General features: G+C 52.7%; 2 protein-coding genes across 3 annotated transcripts; one reads left to right on the top strand and one right to left on the bottom strand.

The window, feature by feature from the left end:
• The first annotated feature begins 768 nt into the window (after positions 1-768).
• LOC119821529 (vasodilator stimulated phosphoprotein) lies at positions 769-16,371 on the top strand. Of its 2 annotated transcripts, none has more exons than XM_038340609.1 (13): positions 769-1,100; positions 8,773-8,944; positions 9,033-9,198; positions 10,976-11,060; positions 11,776-11,813; positions 11,921-12,162; positions 12,303-12,400; positions 13,784-13,835; positions 13,988-14,021; positions 14,241-14,286; positions 14,606-14,696; positions 15,618-15,675; positions 15,794-16,371. In XM_038340609.1, exons 1-13 carry the CDS (start codon positions 1,096-1,098, stop codon positions 15,829-15,831), a joined length of 1,125 nt encoding a protein of 374 aa, XP_038196537.1. In that variant the 5' UTR covers positions 769-1,095; the 3' UTR covers positions 15,832-16,371. The 2 variants fall into 2 exon arrangements, with proteins under 2 accessions (XP_038196537.1, XP_038196536.1); XM_038340608.1 differs by having other exon boundaries at positions 13,985-14,021.
• A 1,341-nt stretch (positions 16,372-17,712) lies between these two features.
• Positions 17,713-18,117, bottom strand: LOC119821844 (optic atrophy 3 protein-like). The gene has a single exon (XM_038340952.1). It carries the CDS (start codon positions 18,106-18,108, stop codon positions 17,713-17,715), a length of 396 nt encoding a protein of 131 aa, XP_038196880.1. The 5' UTR covers positions 18,109-18,117.
• Positions 18,118-24,315: the final 6,198 nt, after the last annotated feature.

Genomic DNA, 24,315 nt, shown 5'->3' with positions numbered 1-24,315 from the left:
CTGGGTGGGGCCTATGGGACTCACTGCAGAAGGCTTGGAGGGTGTCTGGGCTCGACTAAGCCCGGGTGTGCGGGGGGAGGGGTCCTCAAGAGGAGGGTCTCTGGGCCTCTGAGCCTACGGGGTTTCTGGGACGATCCTACTGTCTTCCGTGGGTGAAACTAAACAGTAGCTGAGCACCAGTGGGGAGCAGATTAGGGGTCCCATCCCTACTCCTGCGCACCTAGTCGATCCCCACCTTCACCCCCGCCCCCACCCCAGCCGCGACCGGGCGGCGGTGAGTCAGCGGCCCCGCCGCGCCCCCTCGCTCACTTCCTCCACACCTTCCCCGGGAGGGTGGGGGGCGGCGAGGGGTGGGGCCCGGCCTGAGAAGCAAGATCTGGGGAACACGGGACTTGCCAAAGTGTTACTTAAAGGTGGAAATTGAAGAGATCCCTTGCTTAACCAGGGGGCCTCCCCGCCCCCACCCCAAACTGAGCAGAAGTCCACGGAGCGAGCAAGACGCGAAAACCTGCATCCCCAGATCTATACCTAAGAATTCAATAGTAGAGACACCTATAGATCAAAGAAAGGCCCCTTCTCTTCCATCACGCTTCCCATTCCAACTCGGGGGTGAGGCTCGGGGTGCACCCCCACGCCACCAGGCTGGGGAAGGAGTGCAATTGCGGAAGCCGAAGGTTCCGCGTTGCCTTTTAAACGCTCTCCATCCCCCGCCTGGAGGTGTCCACGGCCCCTTTAAGGCGCGGGGCATTGTGGGTGCGGGGAGTGGAATTTTGGAACGAAATGTAGCAAAGAGAGTACAGTAGTAAGAGTAACCGCGTAGGTGCTGTCGGCCGAGGGGGTGCGCCGGAGAGGTCCGGACTCTCCACCCCGCTTTCCAACGCTGGGGATCTCAGTCCAGCAGAGCACCAGAGGGAGGAGGCGCCCGAGGACCCGCCCCGGCCCGGTCCACGTTCTTCCCAGGAAGCTGGACTCTACGGGGCGGGACCCCGAGAGAGACTGAGCAGAACCTGGAGCCAACCCCGCACCCCTTCACTTCTAATCAGGGGCGCCCCGGGAGCACTCCCCGTGGGCGCGCCGCCCGCCCTTCGCGCAGCCATGAGGTGAGCCCCGAACCCCCCAGCCCGGTTCCATGCCAGCTCGGCGCCCCGCCTTTGTCCCCCTCACCCCAGCTCGTCCAGGGCTGGATTTAGGGGACACCGGGCTTTGGGCGTCCCAACTCTGAGCCGATGCCTCCTGGAGCGATCTGTAAATATCGACACCCACTTTCTCCGCACTACTCCCCAAAGGCTTGAGGCGGCGCCGGCTGAGGTTCTCCTGGTGGCTTTAAGGTTTAGGGGCGCTCTCGGGACTCAGAATTTGAAGACTTTTGAGGGAGCACCTCCGAGTTGGCCGATAGGTAGAACCATCCGGTTTAAGCGGGACTCAGAGTTACCGCCCCAAACTCAAGTCCAGGTCTTGGGGAGGTTGTGGGAGGCTGGCTTGAGAACCCGAGCCCTGAAACTCTGAACCTCGGGTAGTGGTCTTCGGACTCCTGCGTCTGGAGCGCTGGATGAACGTCCTGGGACCGGACCGCGGTCCTTAACTTCGGGGTTACTTCTTCATTCCTCTAAATTAGGGGGACACGGAGATTCTCCTGTGGAGGGGGTTTGCGAATCTGACCCACGGGGCCTGGAGGATCTGGATGGGACTTCTCTCCCGCTAGGTACCCCCCGGCTGGGTCCTAGGGCCCGGGAGCACTCCAGGCCCAGGGCGGCTCACCCCCCCCCGCACCTGGTGACTCGGGTAGGAGGGGGCGCGGCAGCTGGGGGAGGGGGGCCTTTGTCTTCCTGACTCACCTGTCGAGACAGCTGGTGTGGGGGGCGGGCCCCCAAGTGAACACTGTGGGCCAGCTGCTTTCCCCACATCACAGCCCCTCCCCCTGGTCTCTCAATGTCGCCCGGTGTTACCCCCCTTCCCCAAGCCGTGGGATTGGAGGAGGGGGCGCTGGAAAGCGTCAAGGTCACAGCCTTCTCCCTCAGGAACCCAGGCTTACCAGCTTCTTCCAGCTCTCTTCTCTGGAATTTAATCCTGGTGGTGAGGGAGACCTAGGGATTTATTTATTTATTTATTTAATGACTTCTTTGGACGGGCCCTGAACTCCAGGGCTCACCTGAGGGCGGGGCCTGGGCCGGCAGAGGCCTCCCTTCAGTGCCCCCATAATCTCTCCCTTGGGGCTACATCTTGACAATACTATCTCCTTTCCTCCTCTTTGGCTGGGACTTCCTGCCCCAAAGCCCCTGGCTAGAGGAGGAGTCTCCTGGGGACAGTTTGGGCTTAACCCCCCGTGTGCTTATCCTCCACTCTTGCCCTCTGACACCAGGGTGACTTTCCTGTCTAGGACCCTGAGCGAGGACCCCTCCCACCCTCACACGTCTGTTCCTTGGTATGTGGGAGTGTTGGGATCTGGAGCTAGAAGGGACATCGAGACACCCTGGAGACTTCCTGTCTGTTCTTCCCTCCCCCACGGGAGTGCTGTCCCCCGAAAGGGGGTCAGTTCCTTCACTCGTCCCCCCCCCTTCTCCTGCTGCCCCCAGTCCCGCCCCTCCCCCACCCGTTTCCGGTCCCAGGCCCGGTGGAAGGCGGATGGCGGATGTCCGAGTTAGTGCCGCCTCACTCGCTGAGACCGTAAAAGGGCAGGAGCAACGTCTAGGCCGGCCCCCTGCACCCCCACCCCCAGCCCCGGTCCTCCCGAAGCCCGCCTCCCTCTGGCTGTGACAAACCTCCCTCCCCTGAGGGTGGAGGGTCCTGGGCTGTCACTTTAATCCTAGGACAACTAGGAGTAAAAGAAAGAGTGCAGGAGACCCATCCTCTATTTTTAGCTGGGTAAACTGAGGCTCGGAGACTGAGAAACCTGGGTCCAGGGTCCTCAGAGGTTCTTGGGCTGTGTTGGGGAAGAGGGCGGACTGGTTTGACTGGGGACAACCTGGGGGCAGTGGGAAGGGAAGTAGCTGAGATGGAAAATTACAAGATATGGTTCTTTTTCTCCCAGTTTGACAAATATTTGTCGAGTGTCTGCTGCATCCGGGAGCTGGAAAGGCAGAGCAGGGGTCAGAGGTCTGAAGGCTCTTGGGTAGACAGAGTTCTGAAAGCATTTGGGTTCATTCCTTTCCCCTTGCAATAACAGAAGCAGCAACTGTTATTTTATTTTGAAATGATGAGGCGGGTTCAGCCACACATCTTTGCCAGGCGCTGTAATATGGGTCTGATTCCATTTTAAACCTCCACCATAGTTAAGTGTGATGCTAGTGCAAGCTTATGTCCTGGTCTTGCCCCCATTTTACAGGTAGTAAAACAGAGGCACAGAGACATTAAGGAAATGACCTATTAAAGTTTAACAGTTTGAGAGTTCATTGCGGTGACTCATGCTTGTAACGGTAGCACTTGGAGCCACCACTTGGAGGGCAGCTTGGGCTACTGAGTCCCTGTATCAAAAGTAAATATATAAAAATCAAAGAGTTTGGAGGTGGTAACGTTTGAATTTGTGCCCGGGACTAAGTCTAGTGGTATTATAGAAAAAGGAAAATAGAATCTTTGTGCAGGGCTTTTGTTTTGTTTTGTTTTTGTACAAATAACACACTTATGATTAACCTCCCCACAAGTCATCCTCTGCTATGTAGCAAGTTTGAGGTCAGCGTGGGCTACAGAGGAAGTAGGTTCTTGGTCAGTCTGGGCTGCACTGAGCCTCTTTCAATAAATCAACCGCCCTTACCATCCTTTTCACTTAGGAGAAACTGAGGGAGGCCTGGACAGGGAGAGTAAAATGAACCCCCCAAAACTCCATACAGAATGTGACCTGCTTCTGGATGGTGTGAATGTGCGTGCATGTGTGTGTACTTGCTGCGTTGAGTGCGTGTGTGTGCTTGCTGTGTGAGTGCGTGTGCTTGCTGCGTGCGTGCGCGCGGTGTGTGTGTGTGTGTGTGTGTGTGTGTGTGTGTGTGTGAAGTTTCATGGTGAAAGAAGCTGGTGCCGTAAGGCGGCTTGGGGGTTGTAAGCAGCAAAGGGAAGGGCCAGACTGAATGAGGAAGGTGCCTGCACTTGGTCACCTCTGTCCCCTCCCCCTTTGGACTCCCAGCTGTCAAGGAGGGGTGTCAGTTGCAGGGTTGTGGGTTCAGGCCTCTGTTGACCCCTTTTATTTTTATAACAGACTCAGTGAGTTGGGGGTTCTTGGGCAGGAAACTGAAGTTACACGGAGCGTGGGATCTGGGACTGGCTGCCCAGTGAAATCAGAGACCCCAAAAGAAATTGCAGCCACTCACCCTGCCACCCTCCGTCCATGCCGGGTTCCTAGCTGTGTAATTTTCTGTTCTGATTTTTTTTTCTTAGAAAAAAAAAGTTGTTTGTTTTTTACATTTATTTTGGTGAGGGTGTGTGTGTGTGTGGGATGTGGAATTTAGAAACAGCTATAGGAGTCGGGTCTCCTTCCATCTACCATGTGGCTCCTGGGAATTTAACTCCGGTCCTCAGGTTGTCGGTGTTGGCAGAGTCACCTTTACCACTGAGCCATCTTCCCAGCTTTCCACCTCCCAAGAGCTGGGGTCACAGGTGTGTCCCTCCTGTGGGGATTTTTCCATTGCAGCTCCTTGTGGGTACAGAGTCTTGCCATGTGGCCTAGGCTGACTAACTTGAAGCCGTACAAAGATCCTCCTGCCTCTGCCTCCCAGAACAAGATCCCAGGCTTATGCTGTCTAGCCCAGAATAGTTAACCCTCCTTTGTTTCCTCTGCTGAAACATCGGGTCCCCAAGGATCCCTTTGGCTCCCTTCGCATCCCGAGGACCCAGAATGGCACTGGCACTTAGGAGTACTCAGCAGTTGTAAAGAGCAGACTCCACAGTAGCCGCTGTCATCTGAAGGTCAGCGACAGTTGTTCCCAGCTTTGGGCTCCGTCTCCACTGGCTGCATTCAGCAAACTGATGAGCTAGACTGGGCCTAGCCTGTGACACGTGATGAAATGCAGACACAGAGAGGTGAAGACACTTGGCAGAGATCACACAGCCAGGGAGAGAGCAAGTGAGCCCGGGAGGCTCCCATTTGAACCAACGCCTAACCTCACTGAAAGAAAACAGTGGGGGTTGATATTTTTACAAAGGCAAAGGAGTGTGGCTCAAAGGGGTACTGCTTTAAAAAAAAGTGGCAGCTGACACAGGCAGCTTCTGAGGTGACAAAAGCCTGAGAGGAAAACACACTTCCAAATTTTCATGCTTTTGACCCGATTCACTATTTCTTAACTTTTTTTAAGCACCTTTTTTTTTCTCTTGAGGCAGGGTTTCTCTGTATAACAGCCCCGGCCACACTGGTCTCGAACTCGCAAACATCCCCCTGCCTCTGTCTCCTGAGTACAGGGATTAAAGGCTTGCGCCACCACTGTCTGGCCTGTTTGTTTGTTTTTTGTTGTTTTCCTGTGAGGTTGTGGGCCACGATGTGGTTGCTGGGAACTGAACTCAGGACCTCAGAAGAGCAGCCAGTGCTCTAAACCTTTGAGCCATCTCTCCAGCTCCTGCCGGCCTGTTTTAAGGATTTTTTTAATCATTTATTTTGATTTTGGGTGTGTGATGGTGAGAGGAAAACTTGTGGGAGTCTGTCCGTTCTCCCCTTCCGCCAATGTGTGCTTCCGGGATTGAACTCTACTCCTGAGGCTTGGAGGCAGCACCTTCACCATCGCCGGCCCTAGTCTGGTGTTTATTTGTGACAGGGTGGCATTGTGTAGCACAGGCTGGCCTCACACTTGAGATTTTCCTTTGCCTCTGCCTCCTGAGTGCTGGGGTGATGAAGGATTCAGCCCCATCCAGCCGAGGCTGGTTCTGGTTTTTGTTTTTATCTTGGGCTTGAGCTGCTAGGGTGTCTCCAGCCTGCCAAGCGGGAAGGATTGCTGGTGCAGATGAGGTGGAGGGCTTGGGGGGGCGCCATCCAGACAGAGCCGGGATGAACCAGGGGAGAGGGGATGCAGGAACAGAATGAAGGTTACAGCTGTGAGCACAGGGGACCTCCCAAGCCTTGGAGCCACAGTGGACCTGGCTTTGGAGGATGGGGACACTGAGATTCTATAAGGTCATCCTTAAAGCCTAGTTGAGGGTTACCCAGCCAGCAGTGTTCTCTCTGGACCAGAGGACCACCTGGGAGGCCAAAGTGCACCTGGGTGGGGCAGTGAGAACCTGGGCATCTGGCCAGAGTCTGCCCTGGGTGTGGGTGGCAGGTGTGGGTGAGGCTTTAACCCTGCCCTGCCAAGAGTGCCTGAGCCAGAAACAGTCCCTGAAGCTATGCTTGTTTCAGATGACGCCTGTAATGTGCGTAGGACACACAGCTCTGTGGTTAAGACTGGGACCTGGGAGACATCTGGCTTCAGAGCCTCGCTCTGCCACATAGGGGCTGTGTGACTACGGGTGGGATACGCAACCTCTCTGGGCCCTCTCCGCTGCCCTGGAGGAACAGCATCCATCCTGAAGGGTTGCAGGGGCACAGAGTGAGACTCAGGAAGGCTCAAGGCCTGGGCCCCGGCTAAAGCGCTGGTGATAGTGGAGCAGCATCCATGCAAAGTTGGGTGCTAGGCGCAGTCTGCAGTGCCGGGGCCTGCCAAGGGGCTTTCCTTGCTGAACTCTACCGCATGGCGTCAGACCCCAGACCCGCCATTGCGGGGTGCAGTTTCTCTCCCCTGGAAACCACAAACTTCTTCTTTTGAGGAAAAAGCCTGGTGAGGGTGGGGTGGGCTTCCCCCAACTTCCCCTGTCTGGTAGGGGTAGGTGGAGCCTAGGCCCCTCCCACTTCCCCTGTCTGTGTGTGACCTTGGCCAAGTTACTTCCTGTCTGAAGCCCTTGTGCCCGCCCTGGAGGAGAACTGAACCTCCCAGGCCAGGTGTGTGTGTGTGGGGGGGGGTCTTGTGTGATGGAGATGTTCAGGGCAGTACTGAGCACTCAGCACCCCAGTACTGAGTGACAGAGTACTCAGTATATACTCAGAACCAGGCCCAGTCCTTTAACTAAACTCATCCCTCCTCCTCACAGCCTTTGGGAGGTGGGGCCCATCATGTCTTCCCTGAGTGAGGAGGGGAACCAGCTCTCTGGGTCATGTGGAAGACGACTTCGGTGGGGGGGTTTGAACCCAGGTCTGTGGTGTCAGACTCCAAACCTGAGCTGACTTATCACAGTAGCAGCCAGTGGCCCTCCTCCGCCCCTCCGGGCCCCCAGGCTGGGCCAACTATGCCATGCCATGAGGTGTTCCTTAGCTCCTGAACACACTGGTGGCAGGGAGGGCTGTCTGGGCCTCCGCTGTGTCTCCATCCCCAGCCACAGGGCATGACAGCGCAGCCAGGAATGTAAGCCAAATGGCTGTTTGTGCCTTGGGGAACCAGAAGGACCAGGTGGCCAGTAAAAGCAGCCCCTGGGGAAGCGCACCAGGAAAGATCCAGATCTTTCCTTTCCTCACACTTCCTGCCCTTCAGTTGCAGCTTCCTCTTCTGGTGTGAGCAGAGAGCAGATGTGGGGCTAGAAAGGGGGAAACTGAGGCCAGACAGGAGCTGTTCTAACCTCACTTCTTGGTTGTCTACTAGTTCTGGCATCTCTGCCTTTTCTAGTCAACCTGTATTCGCTTTTGATTGAGGCTCTAGAGGCTGAACCCAATACCCTGAGCAAGCTGCCTGGTCCTTACCTCAAGCCTTTGGCCCCTACTTATCTCCCTTTCTGCCTCTTCCTGTCTACGGCCTGCCTGTCCATCTTTTTCCCACAGTGTCCTCCTCTGTCAGTCTGTATCTTTTTTTTTTTTTTTTTTTTTTGGTTTTTTGAGACAGGGTTTCTCTGCAGCTTTAGAGCCTGTCCTGGAACTAGCTCTTGTAGACCAGGCTGGTCTCGAACTCACAGAGATCTGCCTGCCTCTGCCTCCCGAGTGCTGGGATTAAAGGCGTGCGCCACCACCGCCCGGCAGTCTGTATCTTTTTAAAAATAGTACTGCGGATTCCACCAAGGGCCTTGAGAAAGCTGGGCAGACGAGCATTCTACCTCTGAGCCACACCCCAGCCCCTCACTGGGGGATTCTAGGCAGAGGCTCTACCACTGAGCCACACCCCAGCCCCTCACTGGGGGATTCTAGGTAGGGGCTCTACCACTGAGCCACACCCCAGCCCCTCACTGGGGGATTCTAGGCAGGGACTCTACCACTGAGCCATGCCCCCACCTCCTCACTGGGGGATTATATGTATAATCAGTTTTCTGTTTCTTCTTTATGGACCTAGGAGATTGACTTTGAGTCCTCAGTTTGGCGTCTGGCACCTTTTATATCGGCTGAGCCACCTCTCTGGGTCATGCTTTGTTCTGTCTTTTCCCACTTTTCTCCATTTGGTATCTTCTGACTGTGTGTCACGCTCTGTCTGGGTTTCTGGGAGTATGTCTGTCCCCATCTCCCTCTGTATACTCTTCCTCACATGCCTGTCACGTCACGGAGACCCATTAGGAGAACATGACTGGCCCTTGTCACGTCATGTCACAGAGACCCACTAGGAGAATATGACTGGCCCTTGTCACGTCACGGGAGACCCACTAGGAGAATATGACTGGCCCTTGTCATGTCACGGGAGACCCACTAGGAGAATATGACTGGCCCTTGTCACGTCACGGGAGACCCACTAGGAGAATATGACTGGCCCTTGTCACGTCACGGGAGACCCACTAAGAGAATGTGACTGGCTCTTGTCATGTCACGGAGACCCACTAGGAGAATGTGACTGGCCCTCTGCTCTCTCCTGGCAGCGAAACGGTCATCTGTTCCAGCCGGGCCACTGTGATGCTTTATGATGACGGCAATAAGCGATGGCTCCCTGCTGGCACCGGTACCCAGGCCTTCAGCCGCGTCCAGATCTACCACAACCCCACTGCAAACTCCTTTCGAGTTGTTGGCCGCAAGCTGCAGCCAGACCAGCAGGTGTGGGCTCCGTCTGTCCTGTCTTCTGTCCTCCATCTCCCTGCCACTGAGCAGTTGTCACCCTCCACCAACCTGTTCCCTCTTGTAGGTGGTTATCAACTGTGCCATCATCCGGGGTGTCAAGTACAATCAGGCCACTCCCATCTTCCATCAGTGGCGCGATGCCCGCCAGGTCTGGGGCCTCAACTTCGGCAGCAAGGAGGATGCAGCACAGTTTGCAGCCGGCATGGCCAGTGCCCTAGAGGCCTTGGAAGGTTAGATGGGCAGGTGGAACGGCGGTGGGGCTCACACTTTTAATCCCTGCACTTGGGAGGCTGAGGCAGGAGGATTGTAACAAGTCCCAGGTGAGCCAGGATGACATAGCAAGACCCTGTCACAGATAAATAAATACATAAAATCAGACTGGGAAGAGCAGTCTGTAGGTAGAGAGCTGAACTAGGCCTGATGGCACATGCCTCTCACTCAGCCAGAAGCCAGTGGAGACGGGAGGATAGTGAGGTGAAGGACCATCCTCAGCTACCCAACAAGGTGGAGACTAGCCTGAGCTACATGAGAGTCTGTCTTTAAAAAGAAGTATGTGTATATATGTGCATATGTGTGTGTACTCGTTTTGGGGGGGCTGGAGAGATCTCTCAGTGTTAAGAGCATTTCTGCTCGTCTAGATTTCTTCTGGGTTTGATTCTCTGCACCCATGTGGTGAATGGCTCACAGTCCCTGAGGATCCGATATCTTCTGGCCTTTGTGGGGACTCGGCACACGTGACGCACAGACCTCTCTATGTGGGCAAGGCACCCATACACATAATGTTTTTAAATAGGGGTCGGGGTGAGCAGAGGGGACCCCTCAGCGGTGCAGTGCAGCCTGAAGCTGCTATCCTGCCCTTTGGGGCTTGGGTCTACCTATCTAAGTCAGCTAACCCACGGATAGCATGGAAACTCCCGTGAGAACTGTCCATGCCGGGTGTATGCCGAGGTGAGATAGCATGTTTGCTGAGACTGTGTGCTGGACCAAGATGTCTGTCCAGCCTCCACTGTGCTCCCTGTGTTGGTCATGGTGGCATGTACTTGTAATACGGGCCTTTGAGAAGGTGGGGCGTGGGAGGATGGAGAGTTCTAGACCAGCCTGGGCTTGATAGCCAGATTTGATGTATAGCAAAGGCTCGGTGATACAGGCTTGCCCCGTATATGCCAGGCCCTGGGTACCACCCTACTATGAAATAAAGTCTCCCTGTGCTATTTCTACTTTTTTAAAGGTTTTAGATTACATTTATCCGTTTAGTGTGTGCACACTGGGAGCTGGTGTTTGTGCGAAAGTGAGGACGGACACCTGGTGGGCATCTGTTCTCTCCTTCCACCCTGTGGATGCAGGGACTGAGCTTGGGCCTTCAGGCTCAGTGGCAGCTGCCTTGACCTCCATAGGAGTCTTTTTTTTTTTTTTTTTTTTGAGGCAGGGCTTTTCTACATAGCCTTAGCTGGCTTCAGGCTTACAGACAGAGATCCACCTGCCTCTGCCTCCCAAGTGCTGAGAACAGGGGCCTTGGACTCACTAAGCAGGGGCTCTACCACTGAGCCACACCCCCAGGCCCTCACTGGGGATTCTAGGCAGGGGCTCTACCACGAGTCACACTCTTAGCCCCCTCAGACAGCCCTTTCAAGGTTGTGTCCTAGGCGGGTGGGTGCTCTGCTTTCTGTAGAATGAAAACTGCCCAGAGGCTGAGGCATTGACTTCCCAGGGCTTAATGGGTACTGATGACCCACTCGCCCACTGTGTGTGCGTGGAGAAATGGAGAGATGCAGTCAGTAGTGCAGGCCTGTGTTCGGTTCCTCGGGTTGCAAAAGTGATTCTTCCTGCAGATTTCCAACCCGCACAGCTTAACAACTAGTGTGGCACCTCTGTGTCCCTTGGGTGTCAACAGCACCCACCTGACAGCAGCTCAGGCCTAGGGAGGCTGCTCCTTGCTGTCTTTCCTGCATGCTGCCCGCTATGGAAGGTGGGGCTTCTTCTCACTGTGCGTTTCCCTTCACCTTCCAGGAGGTGGGCCTCCCCCGGCCCCAGCACCCCCTGCCTGGTCTGCGCAGAATGGCCCCTCCCCAGAGGAGGTGGAACAACAGAAAAGGTGGGGACCCTCCCTTTAGGATGTCCCATGGCTTCCCAGGTTCAGAGCCCTGCACTTTTGCTTTCTAAAAAAGTCCAACGCCCAAGAGTCTAGAAGCACACAGCACTCAGACACCACTCCCCAAGCTCCCCGAGTGCTAGGTCTGGTGTCAGTGCACAGGATGCTGAGGCAGGAGGATTGCCAAGAGTTTGAGGCTAGCCTGTGCTACATAGTGAATTCAACCTGAGACCCTGTTATAGTAAACCCCTTGCCTGAAATGCTGGAGAATGCCCTTAATTCTAAGCATTTGTAGGGCAGAGGCAGGCCAGTCGGCAAGTCAGACTCCACACTGGCCTACAGAGTGCATTCCAGGCTAGCCAAGGCTACCCAGTGAGACCCTGTCTCAGTAGAAAAAAGAAAAAGAAAAACCCCCACATCCAAGAATCTGATAGGCGAATGCACCATTCTGGTGCCCCCGACTCCACACTGGAGTTCCACAGCTTTCTGAAACCTTTGGCCACTTTGTAATCAGCTGGAAAGAATGCTTGCACCCAGGCCCCATTGGTGCCTCCTGCTTCCCGTTCTCATCCTTCCTTCACTGGGCCCTCGGAATACATATGTAGGAGGCAGTCACTGGCCTTGCTGGTGACCTACCTCTCAGCGAGGAACCAGAGGCTTCTGGCCCGGTGGCTAGCCTGACCTGGGCGCTGAAGGAAGCTTCTTTTCCCCTGCACAGGCAGCCTGAGCACATGGAGCGCCGGGTCTCCAATGCAGGTGATGACTCAGCCGCTGGGTCGTGGGGACCTCCCTGGAGGACCGGGTTGGGCAGGCTGGACAAAGAAGGCTTCTCTCTCCACAATACTGTTGTGTATTTATTGCAGGAGCCCCACCTACTCCCCAAGCTGGGGGTCCGCCTCCACCTCCAGGACCTCCCCCGCCTCCGGGTCCCCCTCCACCCCCGGGCCTGCCCCCCTCAGGGGTATCTGCTGCAGGTCATGGAGCAGGGGGAGCCCCACCCCCTGCACCCCCACTCCCTACAGCTCAGGGCCCCAGTGGTGGGGGTTCCGGAGCCACGGGCCTAGCTGCTGCCATTGCTGGAGCCAAACTCAGGAAAGTAAGCAAGGTGAGCCGCTGGGAGTGCTGGGAGATGAAGCCCTGAGGGAACAATGGGCAGTAGTCAGAGTCCCCTAAAAGGTGTCACAAGAGAGCTGGGATGTGACCTGGCCTGCCTTTGAAGCCCTCTTCCCCTTTTCATTCCTACAGCAGGAGGAGGCCTCTGGGGGGCCCTTGGCCCCCAAAGCTGAGAGTAGTCGAAGCACTGGCGGGCTTATGGAAGAGATGAACGCCATGTTGGCCCGGAGGTGAGCCTGGGTTCCTCAGAAGACAGCCACACGTGACAGTTTTGGGGTGCTGATGGTACCCCTCCCTCTCATGGCTAGCCCATGCAGAACCCCATCCTCCGCCTCTCAGGCTTGAGTTCTAGGATGGCCCAGCTGTAACTGGCTTCTTTGTTTCTTTGGGTGGCAGTCCTGCCTGCTGATGACAGCCATGTCTAGGACACAGTGCTGGAGACTGTCATCCTCTGAGGTGGCTCACAGGTCCCTGACACTCAGTGCTACAGCCCTAGGCCATTCCCCTTAAATGTTCCAGAAGCTTGGGTTCTTAAGAATCTCAGCTTGCTGATCGAGAAACCTTCTCAGCCTATGGGAAACCCCTCCAAATTCTAGAGGAACAGTCTCTAAGCTGAGTATTTTTATTTAAAAAAAAGTTATTTATTTTTATTTAACATGCATTGGTGTTTTGCCATGAGTATCAGGTCCCCTGGAACTGGAATTATAGACAGTCATGAGCTGCATGTAGGTGCTCATTCAGTTCACAAATTTTTGTGTCCGGGTCCTCTGGAGGAGCCGTCTTTCCCCCTAAGTTGTTGACTTTTCCTCGTGGTCTGTATGAGTTTGCCCCTGGCACCCTGGAGGAGTCGTTTCTCACCCTTCACCATGTGGGTTCTGGGAATCGAACTCATGTTGTCAGGCTTGGCAGCAAGCACCCTTATGCACTGAACCATCTCACTGGCCCATAGCAGGATTGTTGTTGTTGCTGTTCTCCGCCCTCACTGGGCTGGGATTTAGAAAGACTCTCCTGCCTCTGCTTCTCAATACTGGAGTTACAGGCTCGTGCCATGCTGTTCTCATCTGCCTTTGTGTTTTGAGACGCTATGTAGACCAGGCTGACTTTGAAGTCAGAGATCTGCCTGGCTCCCACCCCCTACCCCCCAAAAAATTACTACATTTATTTATTCTCTGTGTGTGTGTGTGTTTATTTATTTATATGTGTGGTTACAGATTTGGAAGTTAGAGGATAATCTGCAAGATTTAGTTCTCTGGTTTCTTTTTTTCTTTTTGGTTTTTCGAGACAGGGTTTCTCTGTGTATCTATGGCTGTCCTGGAACTCACTCTGTAGACCAGACTTTGCCTCAGACTCAGAGAGATCCGCCTGCCTCTGCCTCCCAAGTGCTGGGATTAAAGGCGTTCACCACCCTGCCTGGCTAGTTCTCTACTTTCAACTTTACATGGGTTCCTGGGGTTAAATCAGGTGATCTGGTTTGGTGGCAAGTAGCTCTATCCACTGAGCCATCTTGCAGGCCCCTTCTTAGCTTCAGATTATCCTGGAATATAGCAGTGGGAAGGGGTGCTGTTGCGTAGCGGACCGTGAACTGTGGCTTGTTCTTGCTTGCCCCTCTGCAGAAGGAAAGCCACACAGGTTGGGGAGAAGCCCCCCAAAGACGAGTCGGCTAGTGTAAGTCGGGGACTTTTCCTGCTCTATATTCTTAAGATGTACGCTCTCTCGGGCAGGGAGGAGGTGTGACAGGGTTGTTCTGGCTTTGGACCTGGAAGAGGAACATTGGCTTATAAAGGGTAGCTTATGACACTTTTATTTACTGCCAGCAGGAGGAGCCAGAGGCCCGAGTCCCCGCCCAGAGTGGTGAGTGACAGCCCTGTCTAACCATAGAAACTACAAATCCCAGGGTGCATTATTCCTGCTTTGAAAGCATTTGCATCAGAAACTTGTGAAAATAATACTTGGGGATTGTAGTTTTCTAAAATAGTTCTTTGACCTAGTGGGTTGGGTGGTGGTATATTGGGGGAGGGGGCAATGATTACCTCTGAGCTTTCTGATTTGTTGCTTCCCCCATCCACCCAGAACCTGTGCGGAGACCCTGGGAGAAGAACAGCACAACCTTGCCAAGGTAGGTCATCTGTATTGGGTATCCACCTATCAAAAAAGTTGAACTTTTCTCTTGTACAAGAGAGAACATGCCGGGTGTTGGTGGTGCACGCATTTAATCCCAGCACTCGGGAGGCAGAGGCAGGCAGATCTCTGTGAGTTTGAGGCCAGCCTGGTCTACAAGAGCTAGTTCCAGGACAGGCTCCAAAGCTACAGAGAAACCTTGTCTCGAAAAACCAAAAATAAAGAATAAAAACAAGGAGGAACACACTGACCCCTAGACCAGGAAAGGGGAGCAGTGCCCCTTTTAACCTCAGTCTGTTTCATACCCACTCTTCCAGGATGAAGTCTTCCTCTTCTGTGACTACCTCCGAGGCCCACCCTCCTGCCCCCAGCTCCAGTGATGACTCTGACTTGGAGAGAGTGAAGCAGGTAGCTTGGGGAAGCAGCTCTCTTGATGCCAAGAGACAGACCTGGGTCCAGAATGGTTCTAGAGAAGGCTTAGAAACCTCAGTCTGCCAGTCTGAAAACGGAGATGGTGGGTGGGGCTCCTGGGGGGGGAACACCGATTTCTAGTGCCTGTCTCTTACTGTGAGTACCCAGACTCCTCAGTTCAGTGGCTCCAACAGTCCATCTCTCATCGGAGTTGGCAGGAGAGTATGCACATTTGGCAAGCTTCTTACTGGATGTTCTCCAGTGCTGTTCTGCTGCAATCAAAGATCTAGAATTCTCCTATACAACATTCCCATCATTTTGTGACCTTGGCAATTTGTGTCAAAGGATGAAGGTGGGAAGAGTTGTGGAACCAGCTTCCTGTCTTTTCAGTCAAGAAGAAAGGGAGAGAGGGAACCCTGCTCAGCAGAAGAATGCCTAGAATTCCCCAGTAAGGGGCTGGGGTGTGACTCAGTGGTAGAGCCCCTGCCTAGAATTCCCCAGTAAGGGGCTGGGGTGTGACTCAGTGGTAGAGTCCCTGCCTAGAATCCCCCAGTGAGGGGCTGGGGTGTGGCTCAGTGGTAGAGCCCCTGCCTAGAATTCCCCAGTGAAAGGCTGGGGTGTGGCTCAGCAGTAGTATTAGGTAGCATTCAAGATGCCCTAGGTTCCATCTGGTTATGAGGGCTCAGCAGCTAGAGGTGCTCCTGCAGATCTCGACAACCAGAGTTCCATCTTCAGAGCCCACATGGAAGAGTGAACTGGCTCTCTCAAGCTGTTCCTGATACACGTGCAGTGTGGCATGCGCTCGTGCACAGACAGGCACAAGCACACAACTAATTGTTAAAGAACTTTAGAAAGTTGAAATAAGAGAGGGGTCACTGTTTCTGCCAGTCCAGGGCCTCTCTGATTGTTTCTATTCAGGAGCTTCTGGAAGAGGTGCGGAAGGAGCTGCAGAAAATGAAAGAGGAAATAATCGAAGGTGAGCAACTTTGGTTCTGATGCAGCGATTGCAAGGGCCTTGTGTTTGTGGAAAGAACCTGTCTTAGAAGGGAAGGGGATGGAGACTGGCCTGAATTCTTCCTCTTCCCTCCTTCCAGCCTTTATCCAGGAGCTGAGGAAGCGGGGTTCTCCTTGACCATGGGGACCCAGAAGACCCGTCTCCTTTCTGACTTCCCGCCTGATGCCTGCTTTCCCTGCCTCAATTTGACCAGAGTACACCAGAAGGCATTCTCCCTCACTATCCCACTTGGAAGATTCCAGAGGGTGTGGCTCCCTGGTGCCATGACCACACCCATGCTGGCTGCTGATTGGCTAAGGAGGTCCCACTCCTTTGTTCCCTTTGATCCTTCCCCTCCACCATCCCCTTGGGGCTGGTTCCTCTGCTGGGGATGTACTGAGTAACCCCACAGTAAGGGAAGGAAGGAGGGATCTCACCTTCCCTTTGTTCTGGATTCACTTTAACGCTTTAATGCCTTGGATTTTTTTTAAAGAAAAAGTATATATATATATATATATATATATATTTTGGGTTTTGGGGGGGGGAAGGAAATTTTTTTCTCTTTGGTTTTGATAAAAGGGGATGTGGGAGTTTTTAAAAGCCATAACCCCAGGCTTGTCCCATAGGAGGCAGCGCTGTAAGGGGAGAGGCTTCCCCGCAGGTGGGCGGGACTTCCCCCACCCCCTTTACCTTGGCTCCTCTCTTTTCTATGAGGAATTAAGATTCTTTAACTTTTTTTGGAATCTCAGTTTTGTGGGTTTTTTTTTTTTTTATTTGGGTTAGGATTTTAGGGTCCAGACCATTTTTGCCCTCTGGGAAGATGAAGTGAGAGGGAAGGAGAAGAGGAAAAATAGGTCCTCCGACTTTCACACCTTAGCTTCTTGGACACGGGCCCTCGCTGAATAAATCTGCGGTTTTTATAGATGTGAAGGCCTCTGGAGTCACTTGGGAGGCGGGCATTGCTCCCAGCTATGGGAACCCTTGCAAGGATGCCACTGCCCTCTGCTTCTTGCTTCCCTGTTCTGCATACTCACTCCTATTTCTCACCGGCACTCTGCTATGGTCCTCCTGTCCGTGGTCCTCACCAGCCTGCTTCATCCTACAGTGTTGAGGTTGTGTGGCCCTTAAGTCTTACATCTTAACTCTGGAATGTTTTATGTACCTGGGAAAGGTCTCAGAAGATGGCTGCCCCCTTGTCACTAGAAGTCCCCTCCCAGTTGGAATGAATGACACTTCCATCCCCTCAGCACGTAACGATTTGAGACACACTCTTTAACCTGGGGCTCCTTTAATTATAAAACGTAAAGTCTTAAAAAAAAAATAGAAGTCAGAGCTCATAGGCCACCCTTCGTGGCCCAGTATGTTAGTAAATTAGTGAATAAGGGAGCTTATTGGTCTTCTGGAATGTTCCATTTGGTCAGAGGTAAGGCTGAGGGCAGACGGGAGGTGTGGCACTGGCCCACGTGGTAAGGGGTGCAGATGGTTCCAGCAAAGAGGCTCTCGGGGGAGTGGTGGGGGCAATGAAGGGGCCGAGTGGAGACAGGGAAATGGGATAAGAACCAGCTTACCCTCTCCTAAGACATGAAGAGGAAGATGCACCCAGCCAGCTTGTGGGCAGCGCCCTGGATTAAAGGAAAAGGATCCACTAGGGGAGAATGCCAGGCAGAGGCAACTTAGACTAAAGGCAGGAGGAGCCAGCCGGCCTCTTTCCCTTTAAAGTGAGGTAGAGGACACTAGGCAGGGAGTGTTCTAGTGCAGTGCGATGGGCCAGCGCCCTAGGCAAAGGGCTCTTAGGTGGTTCCCCAACATGCTGCACCAGTGGGTGAGAGACCGCCGTGGAAAGGAGCACTCACACCATTCCGGGCCTAGGATCGACCCCTCTGTCCCCAGAGACCAGGACATGTCAGCTGGCTCAGTTCACAATGGGCCCATGCAGAGAGGCCAGGAAATCAGTGGGCCCGTACAGGCGTGGAACAAGCCCAGACAGCAATTAATATCCAAGGTCAGAGTCCAAGGCCTCTACTCTGGGCCCTCAGAGGGCTGGGGCTCAGGTTCCTGGTGCTCCTCCTCGCAGATCTGGGTTCTGAATTCCTGCAGCTCCGCCCGCAGCTCCGCCCGCAGCTCCTCCAGCGTGCTCCTCGTCACTGCCGCCTGTACCTGCACTTGCAGCTCATCCAGCGCCTGCTCCAGGCGGTCCACGTCTGCCCTCAGGGACCGCAGCGAGGCCTCGCGCTCCACTTCCTTGCGGTGCTTCAGTGACTGCTGGCGCCAGAACTCCAGCAGTAGGCAGCTGCCCGCGCAAGCGAAGATGATGGCCTCGCCCAATAGGTTCGCGCCCAGCTCGGCTGCTGCCACCTCGTTCAGCGGCTTGATGGCCTCAGCATGGAAGCCCATGATGCGCATCTTGGTCCGCATCTCTGCCCAGTGGTACACTGCAGGGGAAAAAGGAGTGTAGGGTTTTCTTTGGCCTGGTACAGCCCCTTACCGGGCGATGCCTCCTGTTCCTTGTCTTGGGACCAGAGCCAGAATGGCCTGCCTAGAAGACAGTCACCCAGTCTGCACAGTTAGAATAAGGACTTAGCTGGCCTAGGGGGACCCGGGGACATGGTTTAAAAATGGTTCAGTTGGTAGAGTGCAAGCCTAGCACGCGGGATCCCATGGGTGCAATCCCCGGCACCACCTGGAACCCAGTTTGATGGCATAGGCCTATGATGTCAGTGCTCAGGATCAAAGAGTTAAGCTCATCTTTGGAGAGTGGCCTGGACAACATGAGAGCCCCTTCCACTAGGCAGGTCATGGTGCTTCAGGAGGCCATCAAGAATGAAGCAAGAGGCTATCCTGGGCAAGAGGTCTCAACAACAACAAAAATTGAATGAAAAAACATCCAAAGTCAGCAACAGTTTGGTAATAGGTAAGGGCACCTGCTGTGCAAGTCCAGTGACCCGAGTTCTAATCCCACAACCTGAGGAAGCCCATCTAGAGTTGCCCCCTGAGCTCTACACACACACACACACACACACACACACACACACACACACACACACGAATTAAATAAAAAATAATAATGTCCAGACAATCCAGAGTGGGTATCAGTGAAATTGCTGCCCTGGTTGGGGGATGAGAAACTTTCAGTCTGGGAACTACTGCAGGGGTAGGGTCACAAGGAGGTCTTAGGGTACAAGACCCCCAAAATAGTCATACACATAAAATAAAAGTAATCATCAGGCAGTGGTGGCACATGACTTTAATCCCAGCCCTCGGGAGGCAGAGGCAGGTGAATCTAGGAGTTCGAGGCCAGCCTGGTCTACAGAGTTCCAGGGCAGCCAGGGACACACAGAGAAACCCTGTCTTGATAAAACAACAAAAGAAACAAAATAAACAGTGTCCTCAAGTAAATTCAGGGAGAATCCCCTACTTACCATCTTATGCTTGTGCATACTGGATATGCCTAGCTAAAACCATGCATTGTGGGGCTAGAGAGATGACTTAGCAGCTAAGAATACATCTTCCTCCTGCTCAAGACCTGACTGCAGTTCTCAGCTCCCACGTTAGGCAGCTCACTACTGCTGCACCCTACGGGATCTGATGCTCTCTAGCCTCCATGGCACCCCAACACACATGGCACACACAGACACATGCACATAAACACAAATAACTTTTAAAAATTAAATTATACATTATGGGACAGTGCATGCTTAGTAGAGAAATGATGGTGACCTAATTGATCAACCAGAGTAAGAGAACTGCCCACAGTGCACCCTTAGCAACCAAACTCCCTTGGACCCCATAAAAGAAAGCCTTGAAAAGTGCCCGAGTCCCGAGTGCCCCCTTTCCTAGGGCAGCTGCGGATCCTGACACAGTGCTCCTCCCTACCCTGCGCCACTATTCTGCTCTGTACGTTGGGTGGCTTTCGCAAGCCGCCTGAGCCCTTACCTTACTGTCTGTGTTTGTGCGCATGCATCAGTACTGTGTGTGTGTGTGTGCGTGTTGAAGTGGCCAGGAACTCACAAACATCCACCTGTCTCTGCCTCCCAAATGCTGGAGGACTGAGGCTCAAACTCATCCAGGGCTTTGTGGGCAGGAGACAAGCTCAGCACCCTGGGCCTTCATTTGATGCTGAAGCTTTTGTTTTCCCTCAGCCATGGGCACCCTGGCTGTCTCTGGGGCTGCAGGGCTGTCTTCCCATGACATCTTTCACACCACCCCTCCACTTTTTTTCAATTCTCCCCCCACACACACCTTTGAGCTAGGGTCTTGCTATGTAGATAGAGATCCTCCTGCCTCTACCTCCCAAGTGCTGTGACTGAAGGCATACTCTACAACCCCAGCTGGATTCTATCGTCTACTTGAAATTTGTTTCTCTTTGGATCTGGAAATCTCTCTCTCTTTTCTGAGACAGGGATTCTCTGTAGCTTTGGAGCCTGTCCTAGAACTAGCTCTTGTAGACCACAGATATCTGCTTGCCTCTGACTCCCAAGTGCTGGGATTAAAGGTGTGCACCACCACCTGGCTTTCATTTTAGTTTTTAAATTATATTTTATTTATTTATTGTATGTGTGTGCTTGTGTGGTTCAAGGCATACTTGCGGATGTCAGAGGACAAATGAGGGAAGTTGGATTTCTCCTTCCATTATGGGGGTCCCAGGTACTGAACTCAGGTCCCTAAGTTTGGCCATTATCCCGTGGGCCACCTTGTTAGACATGAATCCAACTTTTGGTGCAGCTTCTGGAAATTTGAATTCAGGTCCCCATGTTTAGCAGCAGACCCACTGAGCCATCTTTCCAGCTTTTTTTTTTTCTTTCCTCTTTTTTCTTTTTTTTTTTTTCAAGACAGGGTTTCTCTGAAGCTTTTTTAGAGCCTGTCCTGGAACTAGCTCTTGTAGACCAGGCTGGCCTCGAACTCACAGAGATCCGCCTGCCTCTGCCTCCCGAGTGCTGGGATTAAAGGCGTGCGCCACCACCGCCCGGCCCCTCTTTTTTTCTTTTAAAGATAGGGTTTTACTCTCTACTCCAGGAGAGCCGCAGACTCATCTCAGTCTCCCAAGGGCTGGGATTACAGCTATGAATGGGCCAGCATGCCCAGATCTTTACTCATAGTTTTGACAGACTCTCAGGTAGCCCAGGCTTGACTTAAGCTATGTGGCTGAAAATGACTTTGATGCTATCCTTGCATAGCTGAAATCTTTTCTACCTCCATCATGCAACAGACACAGGAAGACATGCTCCTTCCTCAGGGTTTAAGGGCTGATTCCATTGGTGACGGACCAGTCTGTGCTCCACAGGGTAGCTGAGGATATCTGTTGTCTCTCTTCCTCCACCCTTCTCTCTTCCATCCTGGGTATAGTCAAGGTCTAGCCTAGTGACACAGAGGTCTGGCCTTTGCCCTGGGATCCTGAGAGACCATCTTTGAAAGTCTTTGGAATGTCCACTCCCTTAAACTGTCCAGAGGCACTGGCAGCACACTAGCAGTTTCTGCTAATGACAGAATTTCTGTTCTCCCTCATTTGTGCATTTTTTCTTCCTCGTGTGTGTGTGTGTGTGTGTGTGTGTGTGTGTATGTGCGCGCGCACGTGCTTATGTGTGCATGTGATTGCAGGCATGCACCACCATGCCTGGTTTCTTTTATTTCATTTATTTTTACATTGAATTCATTGTGTGTGTGTGTGTGTGTGTGTGTGTGTGTGTGTGTGAAATATGCCACTTTGAGAATGTGGAGGTCAGAGGACAACTTTTGGAAGTTGGCTTTCTTCTTCCACTATGGGTTACTTGCACCGTCTTGCCAGCCTTCACTTGATCTTATATTTATCTTTGACATTTTATTCTTGTGCGTGCTAGTGCTTATGTCCCATAGCACTTGTGTGGAGCATTTGCAGGGAGTCTGTTCTCTCTTTCAACATGTGTGATCCAGGGATTGAACTCAGGTCTTCAGGCTTGACGACAGGCAGCTTTATTCTTGGAGTCATTTTCCCCTCCCTCCTTGTTTTAAGACAGAATAGTGCAACTATGTAGCCCAGGCTATCCTGTCTCAACTTCACAAGTACTGGAGTTATAGGGATCCACCACTGCAGCCAGCTAGAGTTTTTTTTTAATTTATTTTCTTTCTTTTCTTTTCTTTTTTGTTTTTAAAGGCGTGCACCATCACCGCCTGGCTCAGCTGGAGTTTTCTTTTTTTTTTTTTTTTTTTTTTTTGGTTTTTCGAGACAGGGTTTCTCTGTGGCTTTGGAGCCTGTCCTGGAACTAGCTCTTGTAGACCAGGCTGGTCTCGAACTCACAGAGATCCGCCTGCCTCTGCCTCCCGAGTGCTGGGATTAAAGGCGTGCGCCACCACTGCCCGGCCTCAGCTGGAGTTTTCAATCATGGTTGGTTCCTGATTAGAACTGACCTCCTCACTCCTCACGCTGACCAGAGAAACTCTGTTCTGGTAACTCTGGCTGGTCATTTAAAAAAAAAATCTTATGATGGCTCCTTCCTTGTGCAATAGCAGGTCACAGGACTCCACTCCTGAGGGGTGCTGCTCCCTGCCCTGGAGGGAGGGACATTGCAGAGAGGTCCAGAAGAATCCGAAGAAAACAGGTCCTGCCGGGTTTCCCCACCTTGTCTGAGAACTCTGGGCGAGCAGATGTGTACAAGAGCATTAACTCACACAGGAGGCTCTGACCCTCCTTTAGTGTCCCCTCACCTACACCCAGTCAGAGGCCTCAGTAGCAGTCAGTAAGCAGAAGTGTTTGTCTAGCTCATCAGTGGCAGGGGCCCACCTGAGCAGGCATAATAGGGAAGTGGAGTTTGATTCTGTAACCGAGGTCACCACAGCAGCTGCTCCGTTCCCTGTTCCTCCCTTACAAAAGGCTGTTGTTGTATTTTTTTTTTTTTCTGAGATGGGCTCTCACCAGGTAGTCTTTTCTGATTTTGAACTTGGCACCCTCCTGCCTAAGCCTTCTGAGTTCTGGGATTATCAGGGCTTGCCATTACACCTGGCTGTATGGGCTCCCTTTATGAAATCCAGTCTGGTAGAAAGCAGAGTGCACTTTGCCTAGCAAAGGTGACTGTGCAGTGAGCACTTTTTTTGGGGGTGGAGGGGTATCAAGACAGGGTTTTACTGCAGCTTTGGAACCTGCCCTGGACTGTAGACCAGGCTGGCCTTGAACTCACAGAGATCCACCTGTCTGTCTGCCAAGTGCTGGGACTAAAGGTGTGTGCCACCACCGCCTGGCTGCACTTCTTATTTTAATTAGATTCACACCATGCCTGGCACGATATTAACCTGGATCCACTCTTCAGCTGTGGCTGCCCGCACCTATGCAGAGCACAGACATGGTACATACCTGGTGCTCTGTGCTCCCCACGCTTTGGCAGAGCCAGGTTCTTGCTGTGTTCCCCAGGCTGCTTGGGACTCCCAGGCTCTGGTGACCTCCTGTTTTCCCGAGTAACTGCAGGCACACCCACCCAAGCATGTTAGTTTTGTTGTTGTTTGGTTTGTTTTTTCCTTTTGGTTTTTCGAGACAGGGTTTCTCTGTGTAGCTTTGGAGCCTGTCCTGGAACTCTGTAGACCAGGCTGGCCTTGAACTCACAGAGATCTGCCTACCTCTGGCTCTCGAGGGCTGGGATTAAAGGTGTGCTCCACCACACCTGGTTTTATATAGTTTTCTTTTTGACATTTATTTGTTGTGGAATATTCCTTTACACTGTGTGACGATGTATCACTCTGACTGGTTTAATAAAAAGCTGAATGGTCAATAGCTAGCAGGATTTCTGGGCACAGAGGACACTGGGAAGAAGGTGGAGACACCAGGACTCAAGAGTAAGCAGCAGAGGCATTACAAGGTCAAGGTAACATATAAAAGAACATAGACAGCCGGGCGGTGGTGGCGCACGCCTTTAATCCCAGCACTCGGGAGGCAGAGGCAGGCGGATCTCTGTGAGTTCGAGGCCAGCCTGGTCTACAAGAGCTAGTTCCAGGCCAGGCTCTAAAAAAAGCTGCAGAGAAACCCTGTCTCGAAAAACCAAAAAAAAAAAAAAAAAAAAAAAAAAAAAAGAACATAGACTAACAGAAATGGGTTAAGTTATAAGAGCTAACTGAAAACAAGTCTAAGTCATCAGCCAAGCTTTTCTAATTCATAATAAGTCTCCATGTTGTGATCTGGGAGCTGGCTGGCAGGACAAAGAAAGAACATTTATTTATCATTTTATGTGTATGAATGACTGCATGTATATCTGTGTGTGACGTAAGCCTGGGCGAGGTTACTGAATCTCCTGGAACTGGAGTTAGGAATGGCTGTGAACCACTGTGTGGGTGTTGGGAACTGAACTTGGTTTCTCAGCAAGAGCAACAAGAGCTCTTAGCTGCTGAGCCATCTCTCCAGCCCAATGTAGTTCTATATGAACTGGATTATCACAAAACAGGACATAGCAGGAAGCACTGCTGGGTGATGGCTTCATCACCTGTCATTCAGAGACTCTTACACAGCCCAGCACACACAACTTCATTACACACACACGCTCTGAGTTACACAACACAGGGAGAACCGAATTATTACACAATGTGTTCTTGATGGATTACACAAACTTCCTTCTCAAGGATTTCAGGTCCTTCCTCGGTTGCTGGTAGTGGCTTCTGTGGGGACTG

The sequence above is a fragment of the Arvicola amphibius genome, chromosome 8, assembly GCF_903992535.2.
Source record: "Arvicola amphibius chromosome 8, mArvAmp1.2, whole genome shotgun sequence".
NCBI lineage: Eukaryota > Metazoa > Chordata > Mammalia > Rodentia > Cricetidae > Arvicola > Arvicola amphibius.
Note: the sequence above shows the minus strand (reverse complement) of the source record. Positions and strands in the feature narration are given on the sequence as shown.